This window comes from Chrysochloris asiatica, unplaced genomic scaffold (assembly GCF_000296735.1).
Source record: "Chrysochloris asiatica unplaced genomic scaffold, ChrAsi1.0 scaffold00009, whole genome shotgun sequence".
Taxonomy (NCBI): domain Eukaryota; kingdom Metazoa; phylum Chordata; class Mammalia; order Afrosoricida; family Chrysochloridae; genus Chrysochloris; species Chrysochloris asiatica.
In genome coordinates this window covers 14335724-14352505 of record NW_006408527.1, presented here as the reverse complement: position 1 = coordinate 14352505, position 16782 = coordinate 14335724, and the positions used below count along the sequence as shown (strand labels likewise).

Below are 16782 nucleotides of genomic sequence, written 5' to 3'. Positions count from 1 at the left end.
TTGAGCCATAAGGTTGACAGGTTCAATCTCACCAGTCACTCCTCAGACACCCTATACAGGGTCATTATGAGTCAGAACTGATTCAACAGCACTTAATAATAAGAAGAAATAGAGATCTGTCATAATTTGTTATGGTCCACACAATCAAATGACTTTGCATAGTCAAGAAAACACAAATATTGTCTGCTTTCAAACAAGAGCCATCTGAAATCAGCAATTATAGCACTCATTCAGTGGTCTCTTCTGAATGTGTCTTGAATTTTTGGCAGCTCACTGAAGATGTTCTGCTGCAACCATTTTTGAATTATCTTCAGCAAAATTTTATTTGCATGTGATAGTAATGATATTGTTCAATAACATACACATCCTATTGGGTCACATTCTTTGGAATGGGCATGAAACACAGATTTTACTAAGTAACTGTCTTCAAATTTTATTATTGCAGATGAATAAGTACCTCCAGTGCTGTATCAGTTTGTTGAATCGTTTTAATTGATTTTTCATGAATTCCTGAAGGCATATTTTTCACCAATGCCTTCTGTGCAACTTGAATTTCTTCCTTCAATACCATTGAATCTTGTTCATATGCTAACTTCTGAGATTGTTGGTTGAACATATATTTTTTAAAATACACTTTACTTATACTCTAAAACAGAAATGCCCATATTTGTAGCAATATGACAAAAATATCTCATTGTATATTTTTTTTATTAGTTCTTGGGCCCTGGTGTAGTGCTGTGGACTAATATGCTGGACTACAAAATTGTTTGAACTGCAAGATCAGCAGTTCAAGCTCACCAGCTACTCCTCAAAAACCCTATACAGGGTTGCCATGGGTCTGAGCCAACTCCACAGCACTTAGCAACAAACAATGTTAAGATACATACTGTGTAAAAATTCTAGATCAAGTGGTGAGATGGAATGAGCCGGAACACAAACACCCACGTGTAAAGCTTTATTGGAGGTCAGAAGGAAACAGAGAGAGGTAGTTGGGGTGGGGTGGGGTGGGAGATTTTTATACTGGTCGAAGAGGGCGGGGTTGAGATTAGTGGAGGTAGGTGATAGGTTGACTAGGGATGACGTGCCGGTAGGGAGAGAGGAAGTTCAGGTAGGTAGGAAGAGAAGTCCCGGTAGGGAGAGCTAAAGCGCCGCAGGCATCCTTTTTATTATGTATGTGGGTGAGGAATTCTATCACAAGTTATGAATGCAAATATGAAATCATATGGCTCCTTTGATTTAAGTAACTGAAAGACACATACATAGAGGAGTTGGTAGCATAGAGGAAGGAACTGGGCATGATGTCATGAGCAGGGAGAGTTCCTGGAGGAGGCAATACCTGAGCCACATAGCACAAGGGCTGAGATCCTAAACCTTAACACTACGCTTTGCATGTCAGGTAATTTGGAACTACTTTCTTAACTTCCCCAAGCCTCAGTTGGGGTAGTAGTATCTGACAGTTTTCTTACTCCTTGGTTCTCAGGAAGTTGCTTTACCCTTTTTCCTCTCACTACCATCTTCTTCCCCTTTGCTGTCTATACATCTTAACCTAGGAGTTCTCAAGGATCCCTCTTAGGCCTCTATGCATTTCTGTTTACATTCTCTTCCTTGATTACCTCTTTATCAATCATCTAGCCCTCTGTCCTCTATCATCAATTTCTCCTACATTTCAACCTCATGCTGTAAGGTCTTCATGAAAACACCCTACCGTGACAGTTTAAACTCAAGAGGTATAAAGTGAGATTTGCTAATTCTTCCCTAAATTACCTTCTGACATGGCAATGTAAATGTCTTTTAAATTTGGTCACTAGTCACATGAACCAACTCCACAGCATGTAACCACCACCACCACCACAAAGATTCCAAACCTCTGAGTCATCATAACTTTTTTTTTTCTTGTTTCTTATCTAATCAGTGACCAAATTCTGTGAATTTCTTCCTTTGAAATATCTTTGGTGAGAGAAGTGGCTCTAATACTTGTGTAAGATGTTTTGTTTCAAAGGGGAAAATAGGACTTCTTTCTTCATAAAAATGTATTAAGTTTTGAATTTCAAAATTAAAGACATTTCTGTTCTCCAACCTTAAACGTCTAGGATAGGGTATGTTGCTCTTAGCTGCCATGGAATTAGGCCTCCTGGGGGCTCTTGCATGTGCCACTTCCATGATCATTTGAGGATCCAACAGTATTCCATTGTGATCTATAGGGTTTTCAGTAGCTAATTTATGAAGTAAATTGTCAGGCCTTTCTTATTTGTTATTTTGTTGTTAGGTGCCATCGAGTTGGTACTGACTCATAGTAACCCTATTCACAATAGCACGAAACACTGCCCAGTCCTGGGCCAACCTCACAATCATTGCTATATTTGAGCCCATTGCTGCTGCCACTATGTCAGCCTAACTCGTTGGGAGTCTTCCTCTTTTTCTCTGACCCTCCACTTTACCAAGCATGATATCCCTCTCCAGGGATTGGTCCTCCTGATAATATGTCCAAAGTTTAAACAACAAAGTCTGGCCATCCTGGCTTCCAACGAGCATTCTGGTGTACTTCTTCCAAATTGATTTTTTCTTTTGGTAATTCAAAAATTCATTTGATGGTCTCACAGGATTATACCTAATCATTCGCTAACTAACTTGGGGCTTTGTTTAGGCTCACTGCTGCTACAGGATATTATATGCAACTTCCAAATCAGTCATCCTATTGAAAATCTTCTGTGGCCCTCCAATATTTGTAAAGAGTGCAAAATGCAAAGAAGCCCTGTATTAAAAGCTCATCCAAATTTCTTCCTAATTTATCTCTCAGCCTTTTCTTCCATTGCTCCTATACCCTTCCTAAACTGTTTAACTATATTCTTTGAATCAACTGACCTTTTCTGACTTCAAATCTGTACTCATACCATTCTTTTTTCTTTCTTTCCTCTATTTTGTGGGTACAAATTTGCCATATTTAGCTCAATCACTAGGCTGTGAGCCTCCTTACCCAATTTCTGCATTCCTTTCTGTCTTTTACCCATGCTACTTAATGTGGTATTCTCAAAGCATTTATAACATAAATCTTCCCTATTATAGATCTTTTGACACAAGTATTGGCATTTTCTCAATATATGTCTAAGTTCTAAAAAAATAAAACCCAAACCCACTACCACTGAGTCAAGTCCAACTCATAGTGCCCCTTGTAGGACAGAGTAGACCTGCCCCATAAGGTTTCTGAGGCTGAATTCTTTATGGGAGCAGACAGCTTCATCTTTCTTCTGCAGCGCAGCTGGTAGGTTTGAACTGCTGGCTTTGTGGTTACCAGCCCATTATGCTGCCAGGTTCCTTTTCTGAGTACTAATTGCCCCCTGATTTATTAGTTATTCCTAGTAGAATCATCAAATCAAGGGCTGGATAATAAATCAACAACAACTATGGTTCTTAAGAGAAGAATGAGAGCCGTGATCTCCGTTTCTGTCAAAATCATCAACATATTTTGGATTTTCTGGCCTGGCCACTTGTTGTTGTTGTTGTTAAGTACTGTCAAGTCGGTTCCAACTCTTAGTGACCCTGTTTAGGGTTTCCGAGGAGTGACTGGTGGCTTTGAACTGCTGACTTTATGGCTCAAACTGACCTTGTGGTCTAGCGCATGATCCTGTGGTGCCTCTTATTAGCATCATGGATTTTGGTAAATTATTTTACCTCTTATCCTGCTTCCTCATCTGTGAAGTGTGGATAGTTATCTTCTCTTCATCAGGTTGTGTTGGAAATTTGATAAAATTTGTGTGAAGTGGTTGAAACAACAAACAGAGGCCATTCTTTAAAATTATCTTCAGAAAATCATACATTTTTGTCATTGACTTTTCTGAACAATACTTAGCTTTTATTGTAAAGCCCTTTTCTAAGGTGAGATAACACATATTGGATTGGCTTTCTTTTTTTCCCTTTCCACCCAGAATGTTGAAATGATTTGGATGATCATGTGTATATTACATAAGAGGTCACCCAGTTATTTCTTGTATGTAATAGTTCCTTTGAAACGCACACACACACAAAATTTATTACTAAGAACTGAGCAGTTGAGTTGGTGACTACTTAGGGTATTTAGTGTAGCTAAGCTGGATGCTAGAGACAATGTTCTCTGACTCTCTGCAGAGTTCATTGTTTTCAGTGGACAAAAGCTGTATTACATTCACTTAATGAACATTTATTTACAGAGCACTAAGAGGCCTCAGAGGTAAGTCTCTGGGAGTTTTGTGGCTGGTTTGGAACTTCTGTTTTTTTGTTTTTTTTTTTCATGATGCCACTTTGCCTTTCACGTGAATTATGTGCACCCACACAGGAATTAAGACTAGCTGTTTACGGTATCGTGGGGTGGAGAGGAGGGGAGGGTGGTGGTTCAGAGCATGAAAGAGTTTTAGGGGGAGTAAATGGAAGCCTGGTAGCACTTCTAAAATACTTCTGTGTTTTTAAACTCTGTACTTGTATATCACATATAAGGTAAAATGTAAGGTGATTTATTTAATATTGAATCCCAGTCATAGCAGATGATCTTAAAACTTCTCTTTCAAAGTAAAAAATATTTAATACTCTTAGGCTCAGTGAATGCCTAGAGGAGTTCTTTTCTGGAATCCCAATAGGATTGGGTCCAGAAATGGGTAACATAGGGTTTTAGCTCTATCAGAGGAAATGCTATTGCTGAAAACTACCCTCCCCCACTTGGGGTGTCACTGGACCCCGAAGTCGGTTTGCTTTTTAATTTCACTTGATCAGAATAAGGAGTCTAAGGACAAAGGAAATGTAGGCTAAGATACTAGTAATCAGACCCAGAAAAAATTATTTAGGGACGTGTGTTCTTGGGGTTACTCTTGATGAGGATGAATACCCAACTTTTCTAACAATGTCCTTTAGTGCTTTTGACAGGGGCAGATTTTTACTCTGACCCAAATCCATAAACCAAACTCACTGCTGTCAAATTGGTTTCGACTCACAGGGACCCTGTAGGACAGAGAAGAACTGCACCATGGGGTTTCCAAGGTTTAATATTGTCAATAGGAGAAGACCACATCATTCTTCCACAGAGCAGCTGGTGGGTGGGCTTAAATTGCCCACCTTCCCGTTAGTGTTCAAGTACTTTCACCACTGCACCATATGATTCGGTGGCTCGTAAACCTGGATGCACAGTGAAATTGCTGGAGAGGATTATATAATTCTGATGCCCGTGCCTTCCCCAGAGACGCTGATTTCATTTGTCTGGGGGCAGCTTGGGTATGTGGATTTTAAAAAAAACCTTCTGTGTGATTCTAAAATGTAGTCAGCCTTATAACCCACTGATCCTATTCTCAAGGTTCTATAACAAGCCTTCTTTAGCTTAAAACACAGTAGTTGGAGCGTTGGAGCCAACTAGAGGCACCTTGGAAAAAAGGCCTGTCAAGCTGTTCTAGCAACCTGTTGTGTTTGTTGTTAAGTTCCATCGAGTTGGTTCCTACTCACAGTAGCTACCCTGTATAAGGTTTCCGAGGAGTGACTGGTGAGCTTGAACTGCTGACACTGTGGTTCAGAATGACCCTACAGTCCAGCGCATTAACCAGCGCCGCACCAGGACTGCATTCTAGCAAAGCATTTCCCCAAAATCAATCATTGAAAACCCTATCTCACACAGTATTACTTGGACACACACATGAATCAGAATGGATTTCTATGGTAACTGTTTGTTGATATTGTTGTCTTTTTTTCATCTCTTCCTCTTTACACACAACTCTGAATTCTACTGCACAGATCTTTGGTCTTTGTGATGCTCAAAGCTGCAGGTCCACTTCAACTAGTTCAGATTCCAGGGAAGCAAATCGGTACCACTAGAACCTCTCTCCTCTCCTCTGTTGTCCTAGTTTTGTTTTTTCTTAAAAAGTATTTACATTTCTAGACTGCAGCTCATCTCAGCCCCACCCTAGCAGCGGAAAAAAAGCGTCCCTGCATGTTCCTTCCACCCAGTATCTCTCTTCTTAGGTCTAGAGTCCCAGAGGGCCAGTACCGCTAAAACTAACCCCTGTCCCGCCCAGAAGCAGGTCGCTGGTTGCGAAAACCGCTCTCCACCCTAGTCTCCTTCGCCCCACCCTTCTGGTGACTCAAAGGCGGCCCCGCCCAAAACATAAATTGAACTTGAGTGTAGAATTACTAGGCACTGCTGCTTACGGCTCCTGGTTCCAACTCTCTTGCTGCAGATGCCTCGGAGTCCCGGGGCTGGGTCCCGGCCCCCGCGCGATATGAGCCACACGCGGCCGAGCGCCCCCTCAGTATCGTACCTTCTAGAAGGGCTGACGCTGCTGTTCTTGTGCTCATCGGCCGTGTGGGGTGAGTTGGGGCCCGGACTCACCGTGCCGGTTAACCCTGAGACCATGTGGGAGGGGTTGGGTAAGTCTCCGTAACCCTTGAGAGGGGCTGGTGACCTGGGAAGTTGAGAAGTTTGTGCATCCGCAGTTGTTCCCCTAAAGGGACCCTGGTGTCTAAAGCGCTCAATTGCTAACCAAAAGATTGGCCATTTGACCCCACCAGCCCCTCCTGTTCAACCCACCGGCCACTCTTCTGGGAGAAAACTGTGGTTGTCTGCTTTTGAAGATTTATAACTTTGGAAACCTCATAGGGGAGTTCTACCTTGTCTCATAGGGTGGCTTAGAGTCGGATTCGACTTGACAGCAGTGGGTTTTGTTTTGTTTTGTTTGTTTGTTTGGTTTGGGTTTTAATTGCTCCAGCCATCTACCTTTAAGATTCAGGGCTCCTAGTGATATGATCCCAGGAGACAAGGAAACGTATCTCTGCTGCTTATCAGCACTTGGGGATCTTCCTATGCAGGACCCCAGTTGACAGGACTTTAAGGGTGAGACACGGTGGGTGGGGAAGCCCACATTGAGTTTGGGGAGCAAATATGGAAAAATGGGAAAGAAAGGACTCCTATTGAGTGAATTCTCCTTAAAAGCCCAACAGCAGGTGCTCCTTTAAAACAACGGAAGGCCAAATAAACAGTCCAATACAATTTTGCAAGTCTTCTCCTCAAGATATAACTTTTCAAGGGGATGTCTTTCTGTGTGTCTAGCAACAGTATCTAAGCGAACATGTGAAAAATTCCATCCCCTCCGCCCTTTTTTTTAATAATGAAAGGGAGTAAATAATTTGCTCTGGACTTGTTTTAGTCTTAAATCAATTAACAAGACACACAAGTTGTTGGTGAGTCCTTTCAGCCCTTGATGAAAATATTACATGTGCATCCAAAACCATCACTGCTTCCTTCATTCATTTTGGGAACGGAATGTTTCTATGAATTTGTTTCAATTCTGCTTTTTCCTCCCTAGGTGACTGCAGCCTTCCCCCAGATATACCTAATGCCCAACCATCTTTGGGAGGTGTTACAAGTTTTCCTGAAAAAAAGACCATAACATACAAGTGTAATGAAGGCTTTGTTAAAGTTCCTGGCAAACCAGACTCTGTGGTCTGTCTAAGCAATAAATGGTCAGACGTTGCAGAATTTTGTAATCGTAAGTCCTGTATTTCTTTTTTTAAAGTTATGGGAGTGGATATATCTTGTTAAGTTTATTTTTATACCTCTTCAGAGTGATTGGTAATTGATAGTTTTCAAGCATTATTAAGCCCCAGGGTGTACCTTGTTGGCACTTCACACTCCAGCTAATTGAAGGCATTACTTCCCGAAGTAGTCCTTCTTCATTAAGGGTTTTGTTCCTAACACTGTACCTCCTGAACAGACTAATAAAGACAGTAAACAATGGGTATTGTTTAGGGAGTAAATTATATATGAGTATATTTAGCAATTACCTTGAGACACATAGCATAGTTTATCTGTTTTCTTAAATTTCACTTTGCAAAGTAAAACTTACCAAACTGAATTCTGTGGTGGCATTTCAAAACGTCCTCTATATTTACTTCAAAAATCTATTATCATATGCATAGCTCTATGTTAGCTTTTAGAGTGAGGTGGCTTCACACAATAAGCACTGGACTGCGAACCATAAGGTCTACAGTTTGAGCCCACCTGCCCTCTCTAACGGAGAAAGATGAGGCCTTCTGCTCCATCGAAACCAGAAAGCCTTGGAAATCCTATTTTGGGTCACTATGCGTCAGAACTAACTTGAAGGGACTTAGCAACAACAACGTACTAGCTTTTGGGAGTGTGGTGGTTCTGCAGGATAAGAGGTGGATTGCTACCTATAAGTTTGTCAGTTCAAGCCCACCAGCCACTCCACAGGAGAAAGATAAGATTTTCTGCTCCTGTAAAAATTTACAGCCATGGAAACCCTACACAGAATCACTGTGAGTCAGAACCATCTTGATGGCACTTAACAATAACAAATTTTCTTTGAGATATACAGGTAAAGGTAGACTTGATGCCTGCCTTTGAATAACTTGAAAGAAGATACAGTTACTATAGACGCTATCATAGATAATTTTAGGAAATCAGGTATGAAATAGTCTTTAACTTTTTATTAACTTTTGTTTTTTCCTATCCATGATCAAAGGCAGGAGCATGAAGTAGATAACCCCTTTGCACATATGTGGGGTTTTATAGTTTACAGCTCTTCCATATATATTAACTTCACTTAATCTTTCAAATATCCCATGAAGTAAGCAGGGATTCTTGTCCGCATTTTACACAAGCTCTCAGAAGTTAAGTAACTTCCTTAAGATTGCTGAGTCCTATATGGGACAGCCAGGGTTCAAGCTTGGGTCTTTTGACTACAATACCAATGCCCTTTTCACTCTACTAGGCCTTTCTAAATTCATATGTGGTTAGCTTTTTACAATGTGTCAATACTTTTAGGTACACTGGAGTCCTGGTGTGGCACTATAGGATAAGCACTCGACCAACCCTAAGGTCAGTTTGAATCACAAGATCAGCGATTCAAACCCACCAGTAACTCTTCAGAAACCCTAAACAGGGTTGCTATGAGTCAGAACTGACTCAGTGGCACTTCACAACACAACAACAATTTATCCATTGTCTTCATAGAGTTGTTGTGGGGAATTAAATAATAATAACTAATATATATTGAAGGAGCTCTGGTAGTGTAGTGGTTACGAATTGGGTTGCTAACCTCGGGGTCAGCAGTTCGAAACTACCAGCTGTTCCGCGAGAGAAAGATGAGGCTTTCTGTTCTAGTAAAGATTTACAGCCTCGGAAACGCTGTACAGGGTCGCTATGAGTCGTAACCGACTCCACAGTACTTAACAACAACAATATATATTGAGGAGTCCTGGTATGGTGCTGTGGGTTAATGCACCATACTGCAGAGCCATTTGAACTGAATGGTCGATGGTTCCAGCTCACCAGCGGCCTCTCGGAAACCCTATATAGGGTTGCTATGGGTCAAAATTGACTCGATGGCACTTAACAAGAAACAACAACAATATATATTGAATTCTTCAAGATGTTTTATAAATATAAACTTAGCCTTCTTGGAGTAGTGGGTTACACATTGGAGGCGAGGTCAGCAGTTCGAATCCACCAACTGTGGAAACCCTATGGGCTAGTTCTGCTTTATCCTATAGGGTCACTATGGGCTTGAATCAACTCGATGACTGTTGATGTTGTTAAATGCCATTGAGTCGGTTCTGACTCATAGCGACCCCGTATAGGGTTTCTGAGGAGCTGCTGGTGAGTTTGAACCACTGACATTGTTGTTCACACAGGCCTTACTGTGGGTTTGGATTATTATTACTATTATTTTGTTGTTGTTGTTTAACATTTTTAACCAAATCGATTGATGTAGAGTTGATTTCTTGGGGCCTGGGAATATTAGCTCTCATCTGTCCCTGTACCAATGTATAGTTGCTTATGGCAGGGTAAGGGGACTACCATTTACTGAGTGTCAGAATTATACCAAGCAATATGCCCTGGTAATTAAATCATTTATCTGGGCTATATTATCTGAAAAGTGGGGATTGTAACATCTATATACCCAATCTACTTCACAGGTCTCTGTTTTTTGTTAAGTGCCATCGAGTTAGTTCTGACTCATAGCGAGCCTGTATAAGGTTTCCAAGGAGCTGCTGGTGAGCTTGAACCACCAACCTTGTGGTTCAAACCAACTCATGGTCAAGTTCTTATCCTGCAGCGCCATACCAGGACTCCACAGGTCCCTAGTGCCTAGGAAGTGAAAGTGTGCATGTGAATACTCTTACCAAATAGGTACAGATAATTAGAGAAGAAGCGGGTATTTAGAGACCAGGGAATTGAACATATTACAAAATGAGGTGATGCTATTTTTTGTTGTTACTTTTGCTATTACATTTTAGGTAGCTGTGATGTTCCAACCAGGCTACTCTTTGCATCCCTCAAAAAGGCATACAGCAAACAGAATTACTTCCCAGCTGGTTCCACCGTGGAATACGAGTGTCGTTTGGGTTACAAAAGAGACCACTCTCTATCTGGAAAACTAACTTGCCTTCAGGATTTCATATGGTCCAAACCTGCTGAATTTTGTAAAAGTGAGTATGAGTTTTAGAGTACTTTTAATATAGTGTTTTGTAGAAATTGTGTCTTCTTCCCTCATTCCAGCTGGAATTCAGTGTGCGTATGTTATTATTTAGAATGATTGTTAAAAGAACCACTGTTGTTGTTAAAATGCCTTCAAGTTGATTCCAACTCATAGCGATAGAGTTTCCAAGGCTTTTTTTTTAAATCTTTGCAGGAGCAAAAAGCATCCTCTTTTCCCTCAGAGTGGCTAGAGGGCTTGAACTGTAGACCTATGGTTTGCAGTCCTGAAAAGACCCTTATTTTAAATTAGGCAGATTTCAGTGTTGGTGAAATAGGGCTCTTCACTCACAGGTTTCACATCAAATGAAATTCAGACCACCAGATGGCGCCGTGGTTTAGTGCTTAGCTGATAATTAAATGTTGGCAGTTCTAACCCACCAGCCTGAGAAAGATATGCTGTTGTTGTTGTTATGTGCTAGCAAGTTGGTTCCGACCCATAGCGACCCTGTTTAGGGTTTCTAAGAAGCAGCTGGTGAGCTTGAACCACCAACCTTGCAGTTCAAATCTCTGCAGTCTGACGCATTAGCCCATAGCACCACACCAAGACTCCAATATACGACCTTGAAAATCCTATGGGCAATTGTACTCTACCCTACAGGATAACTATGAGGTGGAATCAACGCTATACATCAATGGATTTGAGTTCAATGAAATAAGTATATAAGGAGCTCTGGTAGCGTAGTGGTTACGGATCGGGCTGCAAACCTCAAGGTCACCAGTTTGAAACTACCAGCTGTTCCGCAGGAGAAAGATGAGGCCTTTTGCTCCTGTAAAGATTTACAGCCTCAGAAACCCTGTACAGGGTCACTATGAGTCGGAACCGACTCCACGGCACATAACCATCACCACCATGTATTCCAAAAAAGTGTTGCTATTCTAAAAAAAAAAGAAGGCATCTATCTTTCTGCATGAATAGCAATAGAGTCTTCATGGATACTTAATACATTTCTAGAATGAAGGTAGAATAAAGACATCTACGTGTAAGAAATATAACAGTGTAGATGATTATTATGCATTACGTACCTTAAAGTTAAATGACAAAATAAATGTGTTTATGTTCTCTTTTAGAAAAAGCATGTCCTCAACCTGAAGAGATAAAAAATGGTCATGTCAATATAACAACAGACATATTATTTGGCTCACCCATATTCTTCTCATGTAACACAGGGTAAGTTGTGGCATAGGGAACACTCTGTACTTAACAAAGGAAAATATAATTAGGATTTAACACACATAGTGTTTATAAGGAGTCCTGGTGTGGCGCTGTGGGTTAATGCGCTGAGCTGCAAAGTCAGTTTGAACCACAACGTCGGTGGTTCAAGTTCACCAGCCGCTCCTCAGAAATTCTATACAGGGTCACTATGAGACACAACCAACTTGACGGCACTTAACAATAACAACAACAAAGTGTTTATAAGTTTATAGGAACTAAAGCCACCCCTCTCATCAAAATTCCTATAACATGAACTCATCACACATAAACTTAGTTAAGTGAGGCAAGAAACATTTTTTTAAAGAGAGAGAGACAAAAGAAAAAACAAAAGTAAAATAAGCCCAACACATTAAAAAAAAAAGATTTCTTATATCACTAAATTGTCTCAATTCTTACATTTCAATACATAGGCAATTCATTATAAAATTTCAGATGTTGAATAATAAAGGAAAAAATTCAACAAGCGATGTGTTGAATATGTATGTAGAAATTACAACCATTAAGATTTAAACATGAAATCTATCTTTAATTTAACTCAATAATGAATTTGCATATGGCTTTTTCTACATACCAACTGTCATAAAAAGTCCTTGGTTAAAAGCATTTATCTAGTGTGCTAATATTCTTACCTAAAGTACTTTCTAAATTCTTTAAGTTGGGAAAGGAACCCTCTCCTTAAGCATCAACCATGACATCCAGACACTGCTGGAAGCTTTACATTCATTTTTTCATTTAGTTACTGCATATTTAATTATGCTGTCTTATTCTCTCTGTGTGTGCGTCCCTGTTTTTATAAAATGAATACATCTGCATCATTCCTCTCCTGTACTATGCATAGATGTTTGCCTTATTAATGCAGACTTTGAAGACTGTCTTGAAGCCTTTAAATATAAATTGATCCTGTTGTTCTCTGAGGATTGTATTGATCTTTTGGTACTTAAAAATGTAAAAATTCAAGCATATGTATTATAGTGTTTTAAAGCACTTATGTGTTTTTAATATGTGCCACTGTAAGATAAGCAGTACTGCTAACCGAAAGATCGGTGATTCAAACCCACCAGAATGCTCCTTATAAGTGAGGTTGTTGTTGTTGTTAAGTGTTGTTGAGTCGGTTCCGACCCATAGCGACCCTGTACAAGGTTTCCGAGGGTGTAAATCTTTACAGGAGTAGAAAGCCTCATCTTTCTCCCGTGGAGCAGCTGGTAGTTTCGAACCGCTGACCTTAAGGTTCACAGCCCGAGTCGTAACCACTACGCTACCAGAGCTCCCTGTGCTGTGTAGTTGGTTCCAACTCATAGTAACCCTGTATAGGGTTTCCGAGGATAAAAATCTTTATGGGAGTAGAAACCCTCATTTTTCTCCTGCAGAGTAGCAGGTGGACTCGAACTGCTGACCTTGTGGTTCGCAGCCCAGCTCTTAATCTACTACACTACCAGAGCTCCTTTGGAAACCCAATATAGGGCACTTGCGGAGTCCTGGTGTGGTGCTGTGGGTTAATGTGCTGGACTGCAAAGTTGGTTTGAACTGCAAAGTCGGCGGTTCAAACTCACCAGCCTCTCCTTGAAAACCCTATACAGGGTCGTTCTGAGTCAGAACCGACTTGATGGCACTTAACAACAAGAAGTTCAGTGCAAATAAAAATGTTTTTATATGTTGTATATGTTTTTATCTTGTGAGTATCACTTTTTTTTTTTTTTTAAGGTTTTTATTGTGGATTGAGTGAAAGTTTAGAGGGCAGATCATCAGTTTTACATTCAACAAATCATACACCGTGTTTCATTACAATGATTATAATCCCTTTAACGTACTGTCAGTTAACAGTATTTCTCGCTATCCATTTTAGCTTTTTTTAAAAAAAAACAACACTCAAGCATATATAATAATTTACATCTCCAATGGGCATATTCTGCAAGTCTGCTACTTGGCCACCAACTCTTAGCCTCTCTCTTCCCATTAATCTAGAGTCCTCAGCCGCTGAGTATTACCTTTTTAAATTTAATTTTTTTTTCAATTTCCTTTTAACCTTGTAACCATTTATTTGACAGTGATTTGTCCCCATCTACTGGTATAGTAAATAGTTTAAGGTGGTATGCTGAAGAACTTGAGGGAATGTATTCGGATGGAACAATTTTTTATCTCTTTTTCTCCTCCTATTGCTTTAGGTACACATTAGTTGGTGCAACTTCTAGTTTCTGTTCTCTTGTGGGAAAAAATATTGGATGGAGTGACCCACTGCCAAAGTGCAAAGGTAAGACTTTTAAAAACTGAAGTTCTTGGGTTATGGAGTTAAATAACGAATGACACGTGACTTTCTGCTCATTTAGAATTATCCACAGTGAACAGTATTTGTAGTCCCTCACCTAGCAACGTGACTAGTTTATTAGATACTTTAAAGATATTTTTAGTGAAGTTCCTCCTTTTGGTAGATGTGACGATAAATCACCAAGCATTTATGAGCTTCAACATCCTTAACTATATGGTAAGGATTTTTTTTTTTTAACTTACATTTATATCATAGTGATCTTTTTTTATCTAACCATTCTTTCTAACAGTCAAGTAAGATATATATGGTATTTTTTTTCACAGTGTTATGGGTGAAAATACTATAAATCAGGGAATTTATTGACTTGAATCTGTAACTCAAACAACTGTTAAGAGAAGACATTCATTTAACCCGGGTCTCTTGCTTCGATTTCATCACTTTTTCTAAGAAAAATGTTGTCTACATGCCTCATTTTAGGCTTATTATGATTACCTGAGATAATTATTTTCAAGGATTTTGAAAGTAGGATATAGTTTTCTCCTTATAGGAGTACAGTTGGACATAATAAAGAAGAAATACGGTTTCTGCACTTGAGTATCTTGCCTTCTTAAGGGAAGAAAGGAAAACAGAAATAGTATCATAAGTGGATAAGTATCAAGCCAAACTCATGTCCATTAGAGATACATGGCTCATAAAACTTAAGAGTAAGATATGCATACCATCTTTAAATTCATGCTTCATTTCTACCATCCTTTTCTCTTCCTACATTTAACTTTCATTTCTGCAAGTGACTTCTAAAAAAGCATACTGTCAAACTCATTGCTAAGTTGAAGTTTTTGCAAGACAATAGAATAGATTTAGTGTACAGATATACCTTGTTTTATTGTGTTTCACATTACTGTGCATTGCATATACTGTGATTTTCACAAATTGGAGATTTGTGGCAATCTTGCCTTGAGCAGGTCTGTTGTTGTTATTCTTAAGTGCTGTCAAGGGGTTCCAATGCATAGCAACCCTGTATAGGGTTTCTAAGGAGTGGCTGATGAGCTTGAACTGCTTACCTTGTAGTTCAAACTAACCTTGCAGTCGAGTGCACTAGCGCTGCACCAGGGCTCTGAGCAAGTTTCTAGGCACCCTTTTTCCAACAACATCTGCTCACTTTGTGTCTCTGTTTCATACTTGGCTAATTCTCACAATAGTTCAAACTTTCTCAGAATGCATACTCGAAATTATCAAAAACTTCATTTTGTTTGCATCTACAATCAATGCTCATGGGAGCAGCATTCAAGAAATCAAGTGTTGTATGTCATTAGGCATATCTGATGCATGAAATGTCTTTAAAGTATTTAAGAACAAAGATGTGAGTTTGAGAACTCAGGTGCACTGACCCAAACCATGGTATTTTCAGATAGCCTTGTATACATGTGTAAGTTGTACAATGCATAAGGAAAACCATAGAAGAATCACTGGTTTTTGGAGCTTTGGTGTTGGAGAAGAATATTAAAAGTACCATGGATTTCCAGAAGAACATACACATTTAAATTTGTCTTGGAAGAAGTACAGCCAGAATGTTCCTTAGAAGCTAAGCTGGCAAGACTTCAGCTACTGTACTTTGGACAGATTGTCAGGAGTGATCCTAGAGAAGGACATCATGCTTGGAAAATTAAGGATCAGCAAAAAAGAGGAAGACCCATAACAAGATGGATCGAGACAGTGGCAACAAGAATGGGCTCTAACATAACTATTGTAAGAATGGTGCAGGACTGGGCGCTGTTTCATTCTGTTGTGTATAGAGTCACTATTAGATGGAACCAACTCGACGACACCTAACCACGACATTATTGCACACTTAATAGACTACAGTATGGTGTAACTATGATTTTTTTTTTTTTTTTTTTTTAGTGAAGCATTGGTTAGACTGACAATTGGCTTCATATAAGCAATAATGGAAACCAGGAGATAGTGGCATAATATATTTATTTGAGTGTTTTTGTTGTTGTTTTAGTTTCATGTGTGTGTGTGTGTGTGTGAATTGGATAAAGGTTTACAGAGCAGATCAATTTTCCATTCAACAATTCATGCACACTTTGTTTCATTTCATTGATTGCAATCTCCACAATGTAACATCACTTATTCTACTTCTCCTCCTCTAGGAGTAAGTATCCCTTTTATATATACTGTGAAGCCAAAAACTCCAAGTGACTCATTTCATTGCTGTATTTGCTTTATTGTAGTGGTCTGGAACCAAACCCTATATATCTTTGAGAATTTGCCTATAAGTCTTGTCTGTTGGTTTGCCGTGCTGTGGTGGTTTGCATAGTGCTATGATTCTGGAAGCTATGCCACAGGTATTTTAAATACCAGAAGGGTCACCCATGGTGGACAGGTTTCACATGAGCTTTCAGATTAAGACAGACTAGGAGGAAGGAGGGATAGACTACTTATGGATATTTAGTTATTGAAAACCTTATAAACAGCAGTGGAACACTGTCGGATAGCACCAGGATATTGAATATTCAAGCATGATGAAGAGCACTGAAATATTGTCAGATATAGTACCGGAAAAGCCCCTCAGCTTGGAAAGTACTCAAAATACAACTGGAGATGAGATATTTCCTCAAAGAGATTGTGATGATGCGAATGAAATAAAGCTTCCAGGACCTTTATTTGCTGATGGGGCACAACTCAAAATGAGGAGAAACAGCTGTAGACATCTACTGATAATCGGAGCACAGAATGTTCAGATATGAATCTAGGAAAAAAATGAAATGGAACATGTAGACATCGATATACTAG

The 16782-nt window shown here is 39.6% G+C and overlaps 1 protein-coding gene across 1 annotated transcript in view; it reads left to right on the top strand.

Annotated features, from left to right (window-relative positions):
- Positions 1–6188: 6188 nt before the first annotated feature.
- Positions 6189–16782, top strand: part of CD55 (CD55 molecule, decay accelerating factor for complement (Cromer blood group)) — a 44129-nt gene continuing 33535 nt past the window's right edge. Inside the window, exons 1-5 of the mRNA XM_006834202.1 lie at positions 6189–6378; positions 7314–7496; positions 10270–10461; positions 11579–11678; positions 13886–13971. Of these exons, the coding sequence (XP_006834265.1) occupies positions 6189–6378; positions 7314–7496; positions 10270–10461; positions 11579–11678; positions 13886–13971 (751 nt within the window). The remainder of the gene's footprint in view (positions 6379–7313; positions 7497–10269; positions 10462–11578; positions 11679–13885; positions 13972–16782) is intronic.